We start from the raw sequence: 18,554 nt of genomic DNA, 5'->3' as shown, positions 1-18,554 counted from the left end.
ATTTTGTGCCAAGAATGTCTTCATTAATGTCCGCCGGATGTTCCATCCAAGATCAGAAGCGATAAAGTGGAAAATGGCCTAGATATATTTCACGGCTCGGCCGGCTTCGAATACTTGTTGACTAGAGATAGAATCGTACGGAATTAGAGACGTTGCCAGAGTCTTTGTGGAGTAGTTAGTGAGGAAATCACTAGAGAAACTCATCACAAATGGCTTTGAGTATTCACACAGCCGAAGATTCTGGCCTCTCAGATATGAATTGTATATTGCCAAATAACGTGGTATTGTTTGGGAGTCATGGATGAATATAGAGGATTCTACAGAGTAAGTGAGGCTTGATTCAGTCTTGGTTGGACAGATGGCGAGTCGTGATGAGGATTAAAAAATATCCCTCATGGCAGGCCGCCTTGCTTGCTCGAAAACGAGTGTTACACTGCACTGTACTGATGAGGGACAATTCCGGAAACCGGTCTACAGTTTATGTATATATGTTTCAGCCTTTCTGGGAATTTCTTCGCTGATTCATGACTAGCAGGCATTGATGAAATGACAATTCTTTGAATTGTCGTCTCCATATCAAATATTTCCTTGGTACCCTCGGCGGAGTACTGTATGCTCCGTGAACAGGGCTTGACAAATCAATGGAACCGAGGTTTGGTGGATATGACGAGAGTTCAATACAAAAAAAAACTTCCCTGCCACATTATGTCACTTCAGGCACTATGGACGTGATAATTTCAGTCGATGTTGCCAACTTGTGCAATAGAAACGAAACGCTTCAAATATTAAATACCCATTTTTTTTCATTTTTAAGTACTTGAAAGAATATGTTTTGGGAAGCGGTTGAAATGGTTATTTCAAAATGTGACGTGTCAAGGATATTTCATGAAAAATACATCATTTTGGTCAGAAGGCGGACTCCCTATTGAGTAGACACGACAGATGGTTGAGTGAGGAGTTTCGACAATCTGTCAACGATGTTTTCCAAGTGATCTCTGACGTCATGCCGTTGCTAAAATGAACAGACTGCAACTCGTATCTGAATCGAGTACGATCGAATCATTACGAAATTGTGTTCGGCAAAGCCCTTTTTGATATGGGCATTTATTCATCAATAACTCAAAATATAACTGTGCTGTGATGAATATTCACATTCGTTATTTATTCTGTGCTGATGGAGGTCGTAGTAAAATGAAATCAATGTTGACATTCGTCATACAATGGTCCAAATTGGTGCCCCTACCCTATCTGCAATATGGATTTATTCCGTGGTTTCTGTTCTACAAATGGAAATCATTGCAGAACAACACACGGAAAAAGCAATCACAGGATCAAATTGCTTGTCAATTTTCATGTAGTAAAGCTAGGAAGTTAAATATCCAATTCATATTTCATTATTCTACAGGATATGCCAATTATTAATCTGTACCTAAATATTCATTCAGACAGGTGATTTTTCCGAGATATTATGGAGTTTCAGGAGAGGAAAAAAACCGAAAAAGAATAGGAATCTTCCGAGACTGATGGAACGTTCCTCAAAGTTTCTTGGGAACTTTAACACTGCGAGATCTAAGCAGTATTTGGATCTTAGTGGGCTCCTTACCCGCTCAAGAAGCTTATAATGAAGTTTCTTGGGAACTTTAACACTGCGAGATCTAAGCAGTATTTGGATCTTAGTGGGCTCCTTACACGCTCAAGAAGCTTATAATGAGAATAGGTCTAACTGAAACTGACGAAGGCAGATTCTGTGAGGAGGAAACTCCACATGACAGAATGCCTCGCCATTGATAGCGAACGCAAAAAGTGCCTTAGACGAGAAAGTAACAGACTGCAGATGTGAGGCATTATCGAAACCATACCGGAAACTGGAGAAACAGAAATTAAAACATCTAAACACAACTGTAGATTGGTTTCGAGTTCATTGTCCCTCATCAGTACAGTGTAGCGTTTAAACATTTCAACCAGAGAATGGGGGGCGTCACTTTTAAGATATTGGTTTTCTCCTTGAACAAGAATCTTTTGGTGAACGATCAGTGGACCCTCTTTGACGCTAACCGAGAAAGTCCCTCTATCCATCCGATATCCACGTAATGGATGATGGAAATCAATTATTCAGTTCGCTAAGCGAACCGCCGCGATTGGTTACAGCTGATGCCTCCGAGGCGTACGAGGAATAGATGCTCGGCCATGAAGGCCGGCTAGCAAGACGCAGGTGGATGTGTCTCGTATACATTAGCACATTAATGGCTCGCTAAACTGCTACGAAGCGATGAAATACTCCGGCGTATATCATTGCGGAGAGGCATTCAATCAGGGAGACTATGAAGCACTTAGGCGCAATTCCACATACCCCTCGTGAAAACGCAGTCAGGCTTCTGGAAAATCACGTTCCAGAGGTGCAATACGACAGATAATTGAGCACAGCGGTTTTTGAGTATAGAAAAATACTAGGAACTGCAGCAGCTGAATTGGTTTTAGTGAAAAGTACTACAGAATATTTGGGCCTCTTTCTTCTATCCTTGGGTTCATACACCATGAATGTAGGGCGAGAAAAACTCACCGCTATTCCGTTTTTAATTGAAATAATGGTTGAAATATATAAATGGAGGAATTTCACTAATACATCTAACCAAAAAAGGTTTTTGAACACTTGGTGCTAGGTTCCTTCTGCTCCTGGCTTATGATGAAGGTTCTGGACTATTTCAAGTGTTCCTTCTTTTCTCAGCAGACGTGAATGGTTCCTCTATCGAGAGAAATTCCAATGCCGGGCAAATGCCCAAGGAAATACCTGCACTGGGTGCGATAAGGTCCCCATACAATCCTCATAACCAAGGGCGGATCCAGGATTTTTTTCTGGGGGGGGCACAACAAGCAGACGAGCAAAAAAATCAGCAGTAACTGTGAGAAATGAACTTCACTTTTATTTTTAAGAGTTCAAGTATGTATAGAAAGATCCGTCCGTCTGGGGGGGGCACGTGCCCCCGTGCCCCCCCCCTAAATCCGCCCTTGCTCATAACTACCCATAAGAAGCTGTGAATAATATAGACGAATTCCCTTCACCTCTGAAACGCTCCCAAGTATCAATAAAACGTTATCCCAAATATGTTAATGTCCCCGATACCGTAAACCTCATCTATTTTATATCGCTGCAGCTATCGCGAGTACGTGGGACCGAAACACAGTTTATGACATATCTTTTATACGGTTATTATTCCAGCTTCCAACCTCCGGCAGCGACTTACCTGCACACAATTTCATTAGGGTCGCAGTAACGGCACCAGATCGCAATGAAATGGGATTTGGCAAGTTCAGATACGTCCCGACTGTCTGGATAACGAGCCCGACTGGACGTATTAGAGTGCACTTCCGAAGTTCCACCATTTTCCGGTTGATATTTTAACGAATTCCGTTTTTGCGCTTTTAACGGTCAATGAAATGCTGAAAGTTCAGACGTTGGACAGGGCAAATTCGGCATCGGATAACCTTGTTGTGCAGGCAACTCGAATCGAGCGGTCCTCATCGATTTATGGTTTGTAGAGACCCAAAAACTACCTTAGAGGGTTGGATCTATATCCTGCAGGGTGATTTGAGTGAGTCAACTCTATAACCAGCCACACAATTGATTTTTCAAGACATGCTGGTACTCGAATTGGTATATAGGTCCAGCTTTCCATGTCTTTAGGATATGAAAACTCTTTTAAGCATGCAGAAATCTTAGCTAAGTGTATAGGTGCTCAACAAGACCTCGAAAGGAACCTTAAAGGGACCCACATACATCTCAACGGAAAGTAGGGCCAAGTTGTGAGCCCTGGAGTCTCAAAACACATGAAATAACTGGCCAAATGCTCTCCTACAAGTGAAAATGAAAAGCTGACTTGATTGACATGAGGACATCAAGTTTAACACCTTCTAGACACCTTCTAGACTCTTTTGCGAGCTTTGAAAAGCACTACAGCCCAGCTATCCAACAATGACACTTGCTCAATACGGTTATTTTTCCCTGCTTACATCGAAAAGCTCCTGCAGCTGTCGTGACCCCAACTTTGGGTCGTTGTGGGACTGCTGACGGGGGTGTATATCCTTTCTGAAACTCATGGTCCATCATATGAGATTTGCAGATCCCGAACATATATTCTTCTAGATACTGTCCAGAATTGACCATCCAAGAAAACACACATCTAGGTTTACCAGTTCTCAATGGCAACCAAGGCTACTGAGGACTATAATAGATCCAAATGATCAGCTCTGATAAGTAGAAACCTAGCCAAATTAGAGGGAAGCTACTTCCGATACTGTTTTTTTCACCTGACTTCATTCTCTCCTACAGGATATTTTGGAATTAGGGCCATTAGCATTTTTTGCGCCGAGTGATTTGGAGTTTCAGCTTCCTTTCCACAGAATCTGCTAGACCCATCCTCATTAGGTGCTTCCTGAAGCTATAATGCCCTCTAAAAATCCTTCCTGTGAAGAAGAATTCTACGAAATGTTATCAAGGAAAGTGGTTATTAGTAGCAATACCCTGTATAGGTAGTGATCCACATCCAAGGAGAATCATGCCTGATCAGCGATCACTATTTTTATCCAATTATGTCTCCATTAGACTAGGTTAGGAGCTATAGAAGATATAGATGATTATAGAGAGCGTTTGACACAATTACTCGTCAAGAAGGCTGTGGAATTCAGAAGGGTCTATGATCAAACGTAGTGCTTTGATGTTACTAATGATAACATTGTGTGGTTTTACTTCAGTTTCGATGCAACCATGAGTGTTGTGGGTTGGGCAAGACTTTAGTATTATTTTTTTTGCAAACTTTCATTTAAACCTACCCTTGATCTAACCGACAAGTTCATATATTTTCAATCTGAGAAATAGATGATTATACAGACTTTTGAACGCATGCAGATCATCATTGATCGAAACCCCAAACACCCCTTAACGCTCAACGATGATTTTCAACTTTAGCCCCCTAATTATCATAAAAAATTCAAATGTCAACCGTCTAGTTGTTCAGAGGCCAGATCCACCAATGGGTCGTAATCGAGCCGTGTAATTAGTCCGACATTAACGGCGTTAATTCCGCTTCTTCCTGAACAATGGGAATGTTGACATACGGGCATAGTTTGTGTCTATTAAATGTACACGTGTGTGACATTTTGGTTGTGATTACAGGTTGTGCATTCCTGACGTACTTCAACCCGGAGAGCGCCCGCAACGCCCAGAACGCCCTGCATGAGAAGCACACGTTGCCAGGGGTAAGTGAAGTTATCTGGATAGTTTTTGAGCCCGGATTAAAGTTGTCGGCGAATTATGGTACACGGCTGCTATGTCCCGCTGCCAGGCCGACGAAGTATTCGCGTGCACGAAATTTGGAAACTTCCGAGGGAAATTGGTCTGTTTGTTTCTTTTGAAAATCCTGTCGGTAAACACAGAGTGCGTGACGCACCAATTGCAATCTTGGAACATAGTTACAAGGAATGGAAAATAAACATTTGTTGTTGTCCAAAGACTGGAGTGGGATAGTTACTTAGTGTCGCCAATCACAATTGAGATCATTCAATCTGACATCATTGTCAAGTCAATTTTCCGTACAAAAAGGTATATAAATTTATTTATTTTACGCCACTGCCTTAGTGTCGCGCTAGACAGAGAAGCATCGAGTGTTTGTACCACAACAAATACATAGCACGTCAATCTCCATTCCATGTGTTTATGTTCTAAGATTGCAATAAATTCTGTTTACAATTTGTGATTAACAAATAGACGGCAACTTTTGATTATGATCAAAATTTCGAAATTATTTGAGATACACAACATCCATTGATATAAAAATCAACAGGCGTTACGATACAGATCGAACCATCAGACCACCATCACTGAAAGCATCAACAGAAAGACTATTCCGTTGTGTTTAGATTGTAACATTTGTTGATGTTTGTACTTATAGGTGTTTTTTTGATACTGAATTAGTTTCGTTTCTCGTTTATCTTCCATAATCTATACATGGTGAGTCTTTGACATTAGATTCTTGAGGTCAGAAGAAACGCTTTTTTCTCATACCATTTTTTCCGATTCAGACCCGATGAAAAGTAATAGCCATTTTAAGTTTTCATAATGAGCTGTGCGAACCCTGGAAAAACAGAATGACCTTCAGAATAACTAGCAAACTCTGTGACGCTATACATCTGTGGATCTTACACAGTGGTGTATTCGCTCAAAGTACCCAGTTTCTCGAATTTCACAGATATTTTTTAATTTTTGAACGTCCAGTTACTTGAAAACGGAGCATTATACGAGCAAATATGGAGAATACTTTTATTTCACAAAACATTCAAATATTCATTAGATAGCGTCCAACTTAGTTTCAACAGTTGTGTTCTTTGAATTTTTTGATTTTTTATGGTAGGTAATGGTCGTAATGAGAAAATTGGAAGACGTGGGTGATATCTTGTTTTCGAAAAAGATTAATCGAATAAATGAAGAACTATATTGGGAAATTTATTTCATTCGATAAAACCGTTTGCGAGATAGAACTAAAAATAACATTCTTCATGTTTTTTCCACAGCCTGTATCCTTCTAGCCGAGTTGATTCGGAAAAAATGGTGAAGGGAAAAAGTGTTTCTTTCGATCTCAAGAATCTACTGTTAAAATATTTGTACGAGTCGAAGGCTAACCCTGAAAAGACATAAGAAATCTTCTAGGATAACAATTCTAGAAGGACCGTTTTTTTAATGAATTCTGTTATTGGGCATCTGTTTTTCCAGAATTTTCCAGAAGATCATAAGATTTCATTCTATATTGATTATTGATCAGTCAGCTGAGATTAGAGTTGTTCCTTTTCGATATTCGTTATCCGTTCTTTCTTAAGTATTGGGAGGGAAGTGACTTCACAAGACAAATTACTCTTCGTATGAACTCTACATGTTTCGAGCCTTACAAGCTCATCTCCAGGAGTTAGATTCATACAAGTGAAGCTGCAAAAATATCAAGCGACTTAGCAACAAAACAAACCGAACAAAAAGATGAATCGACGTACAAACAATAATATCAAAAATTGAACATTGAAAGGAAGAATGTCGAAATACGAATCAATGAAATCCAAAAATCACTCTGAAAAAACTCATATCTCAATCTTCTGAAAGAATTCATAACACTCAAATTGCTGAATTCATTTTATTGGACTCAAAATTGTATATCAAATGTAAGTGAATCGTATAATGAAATTCAATCGAGCAGGAAACGCTATCATTAAGACAGATATAAAAATTATTTGTGAGGTTATGAAAGTCTAACCCCGAACATCAAACCGGGACCATAGAAGAAACTTCTTTCTTAACCTCCACCGCGATTTCGGGTTCAATTCCCGTTGTGTTTTGAATTATTTTTGTAATTTTTAAGGGTATTTTTCAAAGTCTTCGAAGTAAACAGGAGCCCTGAGTTGAGGTAGGTTCACCTCGACGTCTTTTCGACACGATCACATAGAAAACCGAGAGTAACGGGCCCAGATGAGGCGTTCGCATCAGACGGACTCTCGTTTTCGGGATCGATGAATCGGCGGACCGCGTCCGTCTGCTCGGTCTACCCCACCGGCGGCCGCCCGCCCGCCCCCCTTCTCGCGACCGACGGATTTATGTCCCGTCGAAATGATCGAAACCGCGGTGCACCGACGCAATTACCGATACGAATACGTGTCGGATCGAATGCGATTCCTCGCGTTTCTAAAAATACGTCCGTCGCAGGCCCCCCCGCCCGTCCGCGGATCGCGAAATCGAGGTCGACTCGGAAATTTGGATCGCGCACGATTCGAGTCGCTTGGTCGCGTCTCGATCCGCGACCGGTCGGGACGCGTGAAATTGTTCTCCGGAGATGTTCACGGTCGATTTCGCGCCTCGGGAAAGTCGATACCGCGTATCGGGGAATTTTCGTATCGCTTTGTTTGTCGGTCGGATTTCGCGACGTTATAGCTGACGAGGGAGTTTGGTGGTTTAGGTTTCCTCTAATCCGTCGTGAGTAGTTCTCAGGAATTCGGCCAGGGAACTGCGGTGGATCAAATTCATCCGTTGTTCGAAAGTTTTATGGTTGATATTGTATGAGGGATGTAGGAATAGGCTTTGATATTTTTGAAATGAGTTACGTCTGACATTTCAATCGTTGTTATTGATCGAATGTGCTAGATGGCATTTCACAAGCAAAGATGTGTCAGTGACTCTTCATCTTTCACTTCTTTGAGTGAATGAAAGATATCTAAAGCACTCATGTAATACAACGTTTTATGCATAATCAAACTCATTCCAAATTGGAGACATTTTTGATCAAGAAATAATGTGACATTCGACTTTGACAGTAGCCGTCATCTCCTTCGAGATTCCGTAAATTACGTATAGGTATGTGAAATTTTATAAAGTTGATGAAAAATGCGTGAAAAAAATCCTCATTTATAATACTGAAGACGTCACTCGGAAATTATTGCCTACCGGGTCCATAGGACATAGTGAGAGAGAATAGAAAACCTAACGTCTGAAGGCAAATAATCTGACAGTGTCAGCAAGCTGAAACAATAAAAAATGGATATAGTGGTCACAAAAATGAGTTTTTTTGAATTGTCTCCTCTCCTGGGCTTCAAATCGTTTTCGCATACATTATAAAAGTTGTGGAGTATAACATTTTCTACAAATTTCGTCTAGAGCAATTTTTTCTAAGTATAAACGTTTCTGAGATATATGGCGATGAATGTACATTACACTGGGATTCTTCATTGACCTTGCCCTTTCGCCTGTATGGCTAAGGACCTCGCCCTCTAGCTCGAAAACGGTTTAGAGTCTGTAAAATTGTTTCAGACGAAAGTTTTACAGAATTTTAGTATCTACAACTTTCATGATGAATACAAAAATGATTAGAGGTATAGGAGGGGAGATATTTCGAAAAATACTTTTTTATCATCTTCAAAATGTCAGATTAAGAAAACCCCCCCTGATTAGTGTCAGATTGATGGGTCAACACGTCAGCAAGACCAGGATTAACCATCCGTATAAAAATCTGACACGCTCGAGTAGGTACAAGTAACGATTTTTTTGCATTTTCGAAGGATCGCTGTGACCTTGCGTCACGTCAGTGTCTTGCGCAGTAGCTTCCTTTGGGTCCAATTAATAAATCCTCTGAAAATCTGACACGTTCGAAAAAATTTTATCAACCTTTTTCAATTCTTCCGTACGGTCAGCCCCACCACGCAAATTGTCAGATTATTATCAGAGAGGCGTAGCCTGGCGTAGGGTATATACAGTATCTTTATATGACAAGCTCGAGTGGGTTCACCTGGCGATGTTTTTTACATCTTTGAAAACCTGCAGACGCTTTCCCCATCGCTAAAAGTGCATACATCATAGGTTCTATGATGTATGTCTTCCAACCATCCTATCTCCAAAATCCACTACGATTCCACGATGCTCGAGTAAATCCTGATTAAGCGTCGTGGGCTCCTCAACTAGAATTAGGGAATCAATGAAGTGTCAATAACCTCCCAAGTGCCAATAAATTCCGTCCATAAGTTTGTCTTCGATGTTGGTCTCAGTATTTAACTGAATTTCGGAAATCACCCTGTAGCTTTCTGGGGAAGGCCAGAAATTAATTTTGATAGCTAATTTGCTCAGCTAGTTCTTCTCTATCTCTGATAAGAGTAGGTATATGTACACCCGGGACACCCTGTACGTCCAACAGAAAACACTCAACACACATGAATCGTTTATTCACAAAAAAGGACAACATAGCCCCCGGCCTCGTAGCAACCAAACCCTGCTTCCCCATGACCGACCGACGTGAAATCCCCCGTCTCATTCGGATTCGAAAAAAGCAATCATTTCAAGTCCGGACGGCCGAATAAAACTGGCGATACCGCGAGAGCATCAGGGCCGCATAGAATAACCACAAATTCCCAAACGACAAGACGTACGAGCGATGATAATATATAACGTCCCAGTTGAAATTCAATAAGGTGTAAGAGCATTCTACTCGTTCATACATGAACGGGAAGGTTAGGGGAGGCAGTAAAAATCCGGCACAATGGATTGAAACGGCGGTGGCGGTGGTGGAGGCAGGAGGGCGGACGGGGGGATTGTTGAACGCACGAGCGGGCTCGGTGAATGGGAGCCAACCGCTCCTCCAACGTGCGTGCGGAGGTCGTCGAGTTCGACTTGTGAGCGAGGTGGTTTTGGGGGGAAGAATGCAATCTTGAAATTTGCGTCGACCGAGGATCGTACAGAACGGCACTCACCAGAATAAGAGGACTGGAAGTAGTTGATTCGGAGAGAATGCAAAAAAAATTCAATTTTTTTCCTTCTGCCATAATGGTATTATTATTTAGGTACTATTTATGGTTTAACAATGAAGTGCTAAGGTTTTGAGAAAATAACAGCAAATACAGGCCGTGTGTTTGTCTCGTACAAATATTTTAACAGTAGATTCTTGAGGTCAAAAGGGACACTTTATTCCTATACCATTTTTTCCTAATCGGCTCGGTTCAAAAGATACAGGCTGTTGAAAAACCATGAAAAATTTTATTTTTAGTTTTACTTCACAAATGGTTTTATCGAATTGAATGAATTTCAGAATACAGGGTGTTCCTAAATTGAACGTACAAACGAAAAGGGGAGATTCCTTAAGTGAGTTTAAGAAAAAAAAAGTCCCATAAACATGGGGTCGCAAACGTTTCATTTTCGAGATACAGAGTGTTGAAGTTTGAATTTTTTTCAAGTTTTTTTCTTATAGTATCTACACTTCACAAGATATTCAACTGAAATTTGGCAGAGATATTACATTTTAGGGTTCTCACTACGTGACATGGCAATTTCGATAGAAGATCTACAGGGTGATATTTTTTCTCTACACTGCCACCTGTTCTTCTGCAGAACTTTTTTTTGGTGAGCAACTGTTAATTTGAAAAAATGTAAAAAGAAGCTTTGTTCTTATACTAAACTTTTCGGTCTCTTGTAGTTTTGTCGTATCTACCAACGATTTCGAGAAAAAAAATTTTGAACGATTCTCTCGAAATTCTCGTAACTATGATAGGAAGGCCAGTTTGTAATCTGTGGTGAATGAATTCAGTGCCAGTTTTGACACATCGAACGTTGTTTTTATAAAAAGTGAAGGTGGGTGCATTTGTGGTTATTTATTTTTTTGAAAAAAATTCAAACTTCAACACTCTGTATCTCGAAAACGAAACGTTTGCGACCCCATGTTTATGGGACTTTTTTTTCTTAAACTCACTTAAGGAATCTCCCCTTTTCGTTTGTTCGTTCAATTTATGAAAACCCTGTATAGTTCTTCATTTATTTGATGAATCTTTTTCGGAAACAAGATATCACCCACGTCTTTTCTGATTATGACCATTACCTACTATAAAAAAAACAAAAAATTCAAAGAACCCAACTCTTGAAACTAAGTTGGACGCTATCTAATGAATATTTGAGCGTTTTGTGAAATAAAAGTACATATTCTTTATATTTTCTCGTACAATGCACCGTTTTCGAGTTATTTGATGTTCAAAAATTAAAAAGTGAATCTGTGAAATTTAAGAAATTGTGTACTTTGGCTGCATACGCTTCGGTTCAAAAGATCCACAGATGTGTAGTGTCACATAAAAGATTTAGCTGGTTATTCTGAAGGGAATTTTGATTTTTCATGGGTGGCACAGCTCATTATGGAAACTTAAAGAGGCTATATCTTTTTATCAGGGCAGAATCGAAAAAAAAGGTATAAAAAAAGTGTTTCTTTCGACCTCAAAAATCAACGGTTCAAATATTTGTACTAGTCAAAGACGATCTACAAAGTAGATGTTTCGTATGCAACGGTCCAATCTGTATAAACGTTAATTATATGTTTTCCCATATTTTTGAATTCATTCCTTGACCGAAGTAAATTTACTTTGTAGAAAATACTGAAATACCAAGCAAAAAATGGCTAAATATTTTTTCTACAACTTTAAACATGAACAACGTGCTATTCTGTTCAATATCTTCTTAAGGTTTTTCTGAGAGTCTGTGCCAGTAGATCAAGGTATTTTTTACAAAATTTTGCCTCAGTCATTATCCTTCCCCAAACTGCCTTGATATATTTCAGAAAAAAACACAAAGATTAAATTTCTTCTCTGTGCTACTGGATAGTACTCAGTAGCGCGTGCCAGTATTGAATAAGAGTCCATCAATTCCAAACGTTTTCCATCGAAGAAGGAGATATGTTTCTCTGATGAGGTCAAATGAGACCGAAACCATGCTCAGCACCTGCTTTTCTTCGGTGGAGGTGGGGCGTTCTCCATTTAGGGCCCTGACGATGGCAAATTGTCTAGTTCATATATTCAGATCGTAACACTTGATGATATTTATATCAGCGGGCGGTATGCATCTGAATCAAATCAGTTTATTGAATATAAAATTCAGTTTCGAATGAAAGTTCCCCCTAGTTCAAAAATCGCCACCGAATCGGAATAATCCTTCTCCATTCCTACCATTCATCAATTCATTTTGCCGGGGGTCCTCGTATCGAATCCATCGAATTCGAATTTGACAAAGGACCTTTTTATATTCAGCAGGAGACGGTGCAGGAAATCTCCGAACGGTCGAGTGAATTCGAATATCCGCGAGAATGTCTCGTCTACAATAAACTACACTCTATAAAAGATATCCTACACAGAGAATCGTATCGAAATAAATAGGATCTTGATGTCCGTCGATTCGTTGTCGTTTGTCTATTTTTTGGGCCGAATTTGGGCGTAGAGAAACGGGGAAAACGGATCTGTACAAAGCGTACGATTTTGTTGGTCCTGAACGGTTTTGAAAGAGATTCTTCAATCTTTCTATGCAAGGAATGAATGCTTGCTTATAGCTATGGAGTGAGAAGGCTCAAGGTATGAATAACGTGATGCATAAACTAACGTAACCTAACCTAACCTAATCTAACGTAACCTAAATGACGTAACCTAAACTAACGTAACCTAAACTAACGTAACCTAATCTAACGTAACCTAATCTAACGTAACCTAATCTAACGTAACCTAATCTAACGTAACCTAATCTAACGTAACCTAATCTAACGTAACCTAATCTAACGTAACCTAATCTAACGTAACCTAATCTAACGCAACCTAATCTAACGTAACCTAATCCAACGTAACCTAAACTTTTTTTGTTTCTCAGAGGTAGGGGGTAATCATTATGTCATCTCCGCAGCAGGCGGTGCACAAAAAATTCAATTCAAGTCATCTTTTGACTGGCCTGACATGAATTATTATCCGAATAAATGAGACTGTTTTTAAAAGGTTTTCCCTTGGATATACTCGATTCTTGTCTGAAAATGTGTATCGCTTTTTTCAACTCACTCCGTAAAAATCCCCACTTTGAATGTCCTCGATGCCTTTTTTTCTCTTTCAGTCCTTTCATTCCAGTGCGAATAAATCCAATCGAATTGATCGACGTGTTTTCCAAGACTATCCAATAAATCAACCGCTTAATTATTTTCTACCGAATCAATCTCGTTAGTGATTATTCAGTCTCAATTAAAGCGTTCGGAAAATTAATTGGATTTCGGGTTTCGTTACTCTTGCATCATCACCGAAAACTACGACAAATCGTTCAGCTGGCAACGGCAGATTTTTCAGTATTTATAAACCGATTATTCATAGATTGTTGCGGAAGCGTCAGCGTTGTGTATTATAGTCGGTGTTTCAATGAAATTCCTTTATAGTAAATCCACAAACGAATTCCCAGTATCATCGTCGATTGATTTATTTCCCCCAGATTTTGGTTGTGTGAACACATGTCTATTTTTGACGTAGAAAAATGATAGTGTTGAGTTTTTCATCAGCGGGATTTTTCTTCATATTGATGTAAAAATTGGTTCGTTGCGTTTCCTTATGGTCGAAAATGCATTTCTTCCAGAATATGATGAATGAACAGAGTTCAAAGTCTTCTCCATCGCTCGCTACTATTTTCATCCACCTCTAAGGCAATTTCCGAGTTCCACCACGAACAAATGGCTCGTCTTTTGAGTCGGTCCAAGGTGGGACTGAATTTTCGATTTTTGCGAAAGAAGTGAGTCGGTGCCTGCCAAATCTTGCTGCATCCCTGGAAAAAAATCAGTGATCAGAAGTGGCAAGGTCTGGAGAATGAAGCTGGTGTGGTTAAATGTTTCACTTGAGCATTTCTGAATTATTTTTCAAGAGTTTCGCGATATTAGGCCTTTCAACTCCTCACTGTGCAGTTCAGGCATTCAATTGCCTTGCTTTCGAATGATTTCCACGTATTAGATATAATTGTACTGAAATTGCATGTTGGGTAAGATACACAATTCTGCAAGAGTTCCTTGCGTTTGACATGGATTCTCATCGAGTAAAGCTTCCAATTCTTTGTCTTCATGTTTTTTTGGCTGTCCGAAAGGAGGCACTTAAACGCCATTAACAAATTATGATGCCGACTAGAAACTACAGACCCTAAGGAACATAAGGAGCCCTGTCGCCTCCACCACAGTCCCAGCAATAACCCTACAAAACTCACTCGTCAAATCTTCAGAATATGGCTCGTTATATCCATATGCAATGCATAAGGAAGAGTATTTTTTTTCACTATAATCGAAGAGTTGATACTCTTTGCTGTAAAACTATCTTTGTCAGTTGCTTATAAAATGTATAAGTGCCTTTTAATAACCTGAAGTAAAACCATTTACTACTTCTTTATGTACATTGCCTAATATGTGACTTGCAAGCTCAAGCCTTGTGACACTGCTTGATGATTTATTCTTATTATCACTAGTTAGCCTATAGATACACCTTGTGGGCAGATTCACCTTTACAGGCTGATTGTTCTTTGTCAGTAGCTCGAGCGTACGGCCTTCGCGATTCGCCTTCAGTAGTAGCTCGGGCCTTCAGCCCTCGCAATTCGACCTTTCATAAATATCTAGACCAAACTGACAGTTCCATTTAAAGGTTGCATTGTTATGAGTAATTCTTCATGGTGGCTCTAAAAACTTCAATCCGCAGCAGCTCGTCTCACTCATTGACACAGAGAAGTCAGATATAAATAACTGGCAGAGAAGCACATTTTTCAATTTGAACGTAACAGTCTTTCCTGGAATTAACAGGAAGTCGTAAACGCTTTCCGAAACCCCCCGAAGAATTCTCTTATAGCTATTACACAAAAGCAAACGTTGGCTGCCATCAATTCCGACCATATAATCGATCATGAACTTCGACGTCCTCAGGAACCGACCAACGATTGAGCAGGAATTCATCGCGCGTCCTATAAATAGACGATATCGACAGCGATATGTGTTCTCCTGCCGATCGCCGAAATCCTGAAATATTGAAATGCAATTGGCCTTCTCCATGGGCGTAGACGCGGGATTTTAGAATGGTCTCATAGTGTAAGGATGTTGCTGTCGATGAACCAACATTGAGGGCTGAAAATTTAGAGATTCATTCGACTTTCGGAGAAGACTGGATGGCGGGTTTTCTGTTAATGGCCTCCACTGACAAATCAGCATGTGAACGAATCATGTTGTTGATTTGCGTCCCAAGCGTGTCCTTCAACCTTTTTGCTTTTCCAAGTTCAAATAATAAGAAGAGTAATAAGGGTAATTTCAATAAGGATTGCCCTATATAGGCCTTTGATGGTGGTCTCTACAAACATAGACATAGTAAGCTCATTGCAGTAGGGAAAAGAACACAATTGGAAGAATTTTTGACGAGAGCTTGTGACCTGTCACAAAAAAATGATAAAGAAAAAGGTTTCTTTTGACCTCGAAAATCTACTGTTAAAATATTTGTACGAGCCAAAGAATCGTCCTGTATATAGCAGCATTTCATGTTCAGAGCTTCTATATGTAATTCTGATCATAAAGTTCAATTGATCAGTGAATAATGCCTCATAAATCACGAGTGATTGTTGAATATTTCATAGGCAGTCAGTGAATTATGGTGCAGGTTCAATAATCACAAGTTGATGCCTTTATACTCAACGTATCGGATATATTATGATGATTTTATGCATCGATGATGGATAAATCTACGAAAGCGCTGGCGGGCCACACCAAAAAAAAATCCAAACGTATAATTTCGACTTACTAAGTCAGAATTCTGAGTTAAAAGTCGGAATTCCGAATTGCAAGTCAGAATTCTGAGTAACAAGTCGGAATTCTGAGATACAAGTCGGAATTCTGAGATACAAGTCAGAATTCTGAGATGCAAGACAGTAGTGGGGCTAGAATTGGTCGAATGATATTTGCTTTGTTTCATTCGATTGTTGCCGGATCATGTGAGCAAACTACCCACTGCAGAGCAGATTTGTCTCATTTAAGGCATGTATAGGCACATTTGGACCCTTAACCTACGCCTACCCTATCTCTTTTCTTTCAAAAGTTTTAACGGACGTTATTGATTCTGACAAGCTCACAGAGAATTCCGACTTGCAAGTCAGAATTGTTCATTTGGAATTTTTTTTGTGTGTGGCACTTCAGCGCTTTCGTATAAATCATATTTTGAATGAAATCAATCCAATATTGAAGTCTGCTAGTGCTAATCTTTCATTTGAGAAGGATACTCCGTATTTTGAAATAAAAAACGTACTTCTGATGACATATGTCCCAGTTTCTGTCGTAACCCGACGAATCTATCGGGGAAGCCCCTTGCCATCATCCCCGGAAACGGCGCCCATGACCCTCCCGTCCCGTCCAACCAGACGCTGGCTCGGAGAGCGGCAGCAGGGGCGATCTTTCAGCAGTTTCAGCGTAAATCCGTCTCTCATTGTGTGCGCGCACGAAAACACAGCTTCGTAGCGTGGTGGCTTGGCTCAGATGCGATAATATAAACAAACATGTCCGCCCCGGGTGGAAAACCGAACGGACGATAGTTCCTGTTGCGTGTCCCGCGCCGCAAACTCGCGTACACACAGCGGTTCCGTACGAGCAGCGGTCGTCGATAGGGCCGGTCCACGTCTTTTTTGCCGGGTTCGCGTCCGTCAGGTTTTGCCGTTCGTCCGTCATCGTCATCATGGATTATTGCGAGATGCTGATCTATCCGGAGCTTATGGGATATTATGACGGCAGTTTGGTGGGTATTACGAATGTATTGTTGCGGGGAATTGAAAAATTCGCTCGTGGGATGAGGTTTTCGGAGGTTTCTGTTGCGCAAAATGTACGATACCGGTTTAGGCCGGAATTGAGGTTAGGATATTTGTTATTGCTCGAATTTCGTTTGAATTTTTCAAGTGTTTGGCTAAATAATTCATGCTAACTGATGAATGATATCGTAGGTTTATCAGATGAAGGGGTTATTATTTGTGACTGAGTATTCCGGACAAATCTATGCTCAGTAAAATATATACCTATTGATGTCAATGGTTAAGATGTGTGCTTTATCATTTTTAGTTTGAACCCAATATATCTCCAGTATAATTTCAGATATCGTTAGTACTTGATAACAACCGAATGAAAAAACATTTATCCTTTCATTTTGGTGATACAAATATAACAATTCGATAGTATGTTTCGGTAGAGTATACAAAGCCAATCCCATTAGGAACTAAACTTCTATCTCTTCTTAACGTTTTCTCAGAAATTTCCCTTTTGGGAGAATATATGAAAAAAAAAAGAATGAGAGAAATAATTCTAGATTTTTCACAGGATATAGGAAACGTGGATGGTCAAAAACTAAACCCAACTAATACCGATCTAGAATTATGATCTCAGGAAATGAAATACCAGACACTAGTTCAAATATTGGAAATAATTTCCTTAAAAATTCATAACTAACTGTCGAACTTCTTACTTTAAAATCAGTGTGAATCAATTTCAGTTGCTTTGGTAGTGTAATTCCAATAAGAGGAATAAGTCAGCTCTATGTGAACTCCAAAATTCTTTTAATAATGAACAGGCTACATGTTTCGACCTCTACACGAGGTCATCTTCAGGCCCAATTTATAAAAAAGAAAACACTGAATGATTTACTCATTGCATCTGCAATTTCTCCAACAAACAGCAAAATATCTTTGGGTAAGGTAAGGTAATGAATTACCTTGAAATTATGGCTACAAGAAAATCCTTGAATGCAAGATGGTTCAACTACCTGAACATACTTTATCCGCATGCGTACAAATACAGTCTTTGACTCGTGAAAGTATTTTAACAGTAGATTCTTGAGATCAAAAGAAACACTTTTTTCGTTTACCATTTTTTTCGAATCAGCTGGGTTTAAAAGACACAGGCTGTTGAAATATCATAAAAAATGGTATTTTAGTTCTACCTCTCAAACCGTTTTATGGAATGAAACGAATTTCGAAATATAGTTTTTCAGTTATTCGATGAATCTTTTTCTAACACAAGATATTACCTATGTCCTCCAGTTTCTCATTATGACCAATACGTACCATAAAAATACCAACAATTCGAAGAAATCAACTTGGACACTAAGTTGGACGCTATCTTATGAATGTTTGAGCGTTTTGTAAAATAAAAGTATTCCTCATATTTTTTCGTATAACGCACCGTTTTCGAGTGATTTGATGTTCAAAAATCAAA

General features: G+C 39.6%; 1 protein-coding gene across 6 annotated transcripts in view; it reads left to right on the top strand.

Annotated features, from left to right (window-relative positions):
* The window catches only part of LOC123314911 (CUGBP Elav-like family member 4), a 550,340-nt gene that overhangs the window by 68,745 nt on the left and 463,041 nt on the right, over positions 1 to 18,554 (top strand). For 4 of the 6 annotated variants that reach the window (XM_044900366.1, XM_044900365.1, XM_044900364.1 and 1 more), the window contains exon 2: positions 5,171 to 5,253. In XM_044900366.1, the coding sequence (XP_044756301.1) occupies positions 5,171 to 5,253 (83 nt within the window). Of the gene's footprint in view, positions 1 to 5,170; positions 5,254 to 16,777; positions 17,089 to 18,554 lie in introns of those variants that run through there. The other 2 variants (XM_044900367.1, XM_044900372.1) reach the window with 1 other exon arrangement.

The sequence above is a fragment of the Coccinella septempunctata genome, chromosome 6 (assembly GCF_907165205.1).
Source record: "Coccinella septempunctata chromosome 6, icCocSept1.1, whole genome shotgun sequence".
NCBI lineage: Eukaryota > Metazoa > Arthropoda > Insecta > Coleoptera > Coccinellidae > Coccinella > Coccinella septempunctata.
Note: the sequence above shows the minus strand (reverse complement) of the source record. Positions and strands in the feature narration are given on the sequence as shown.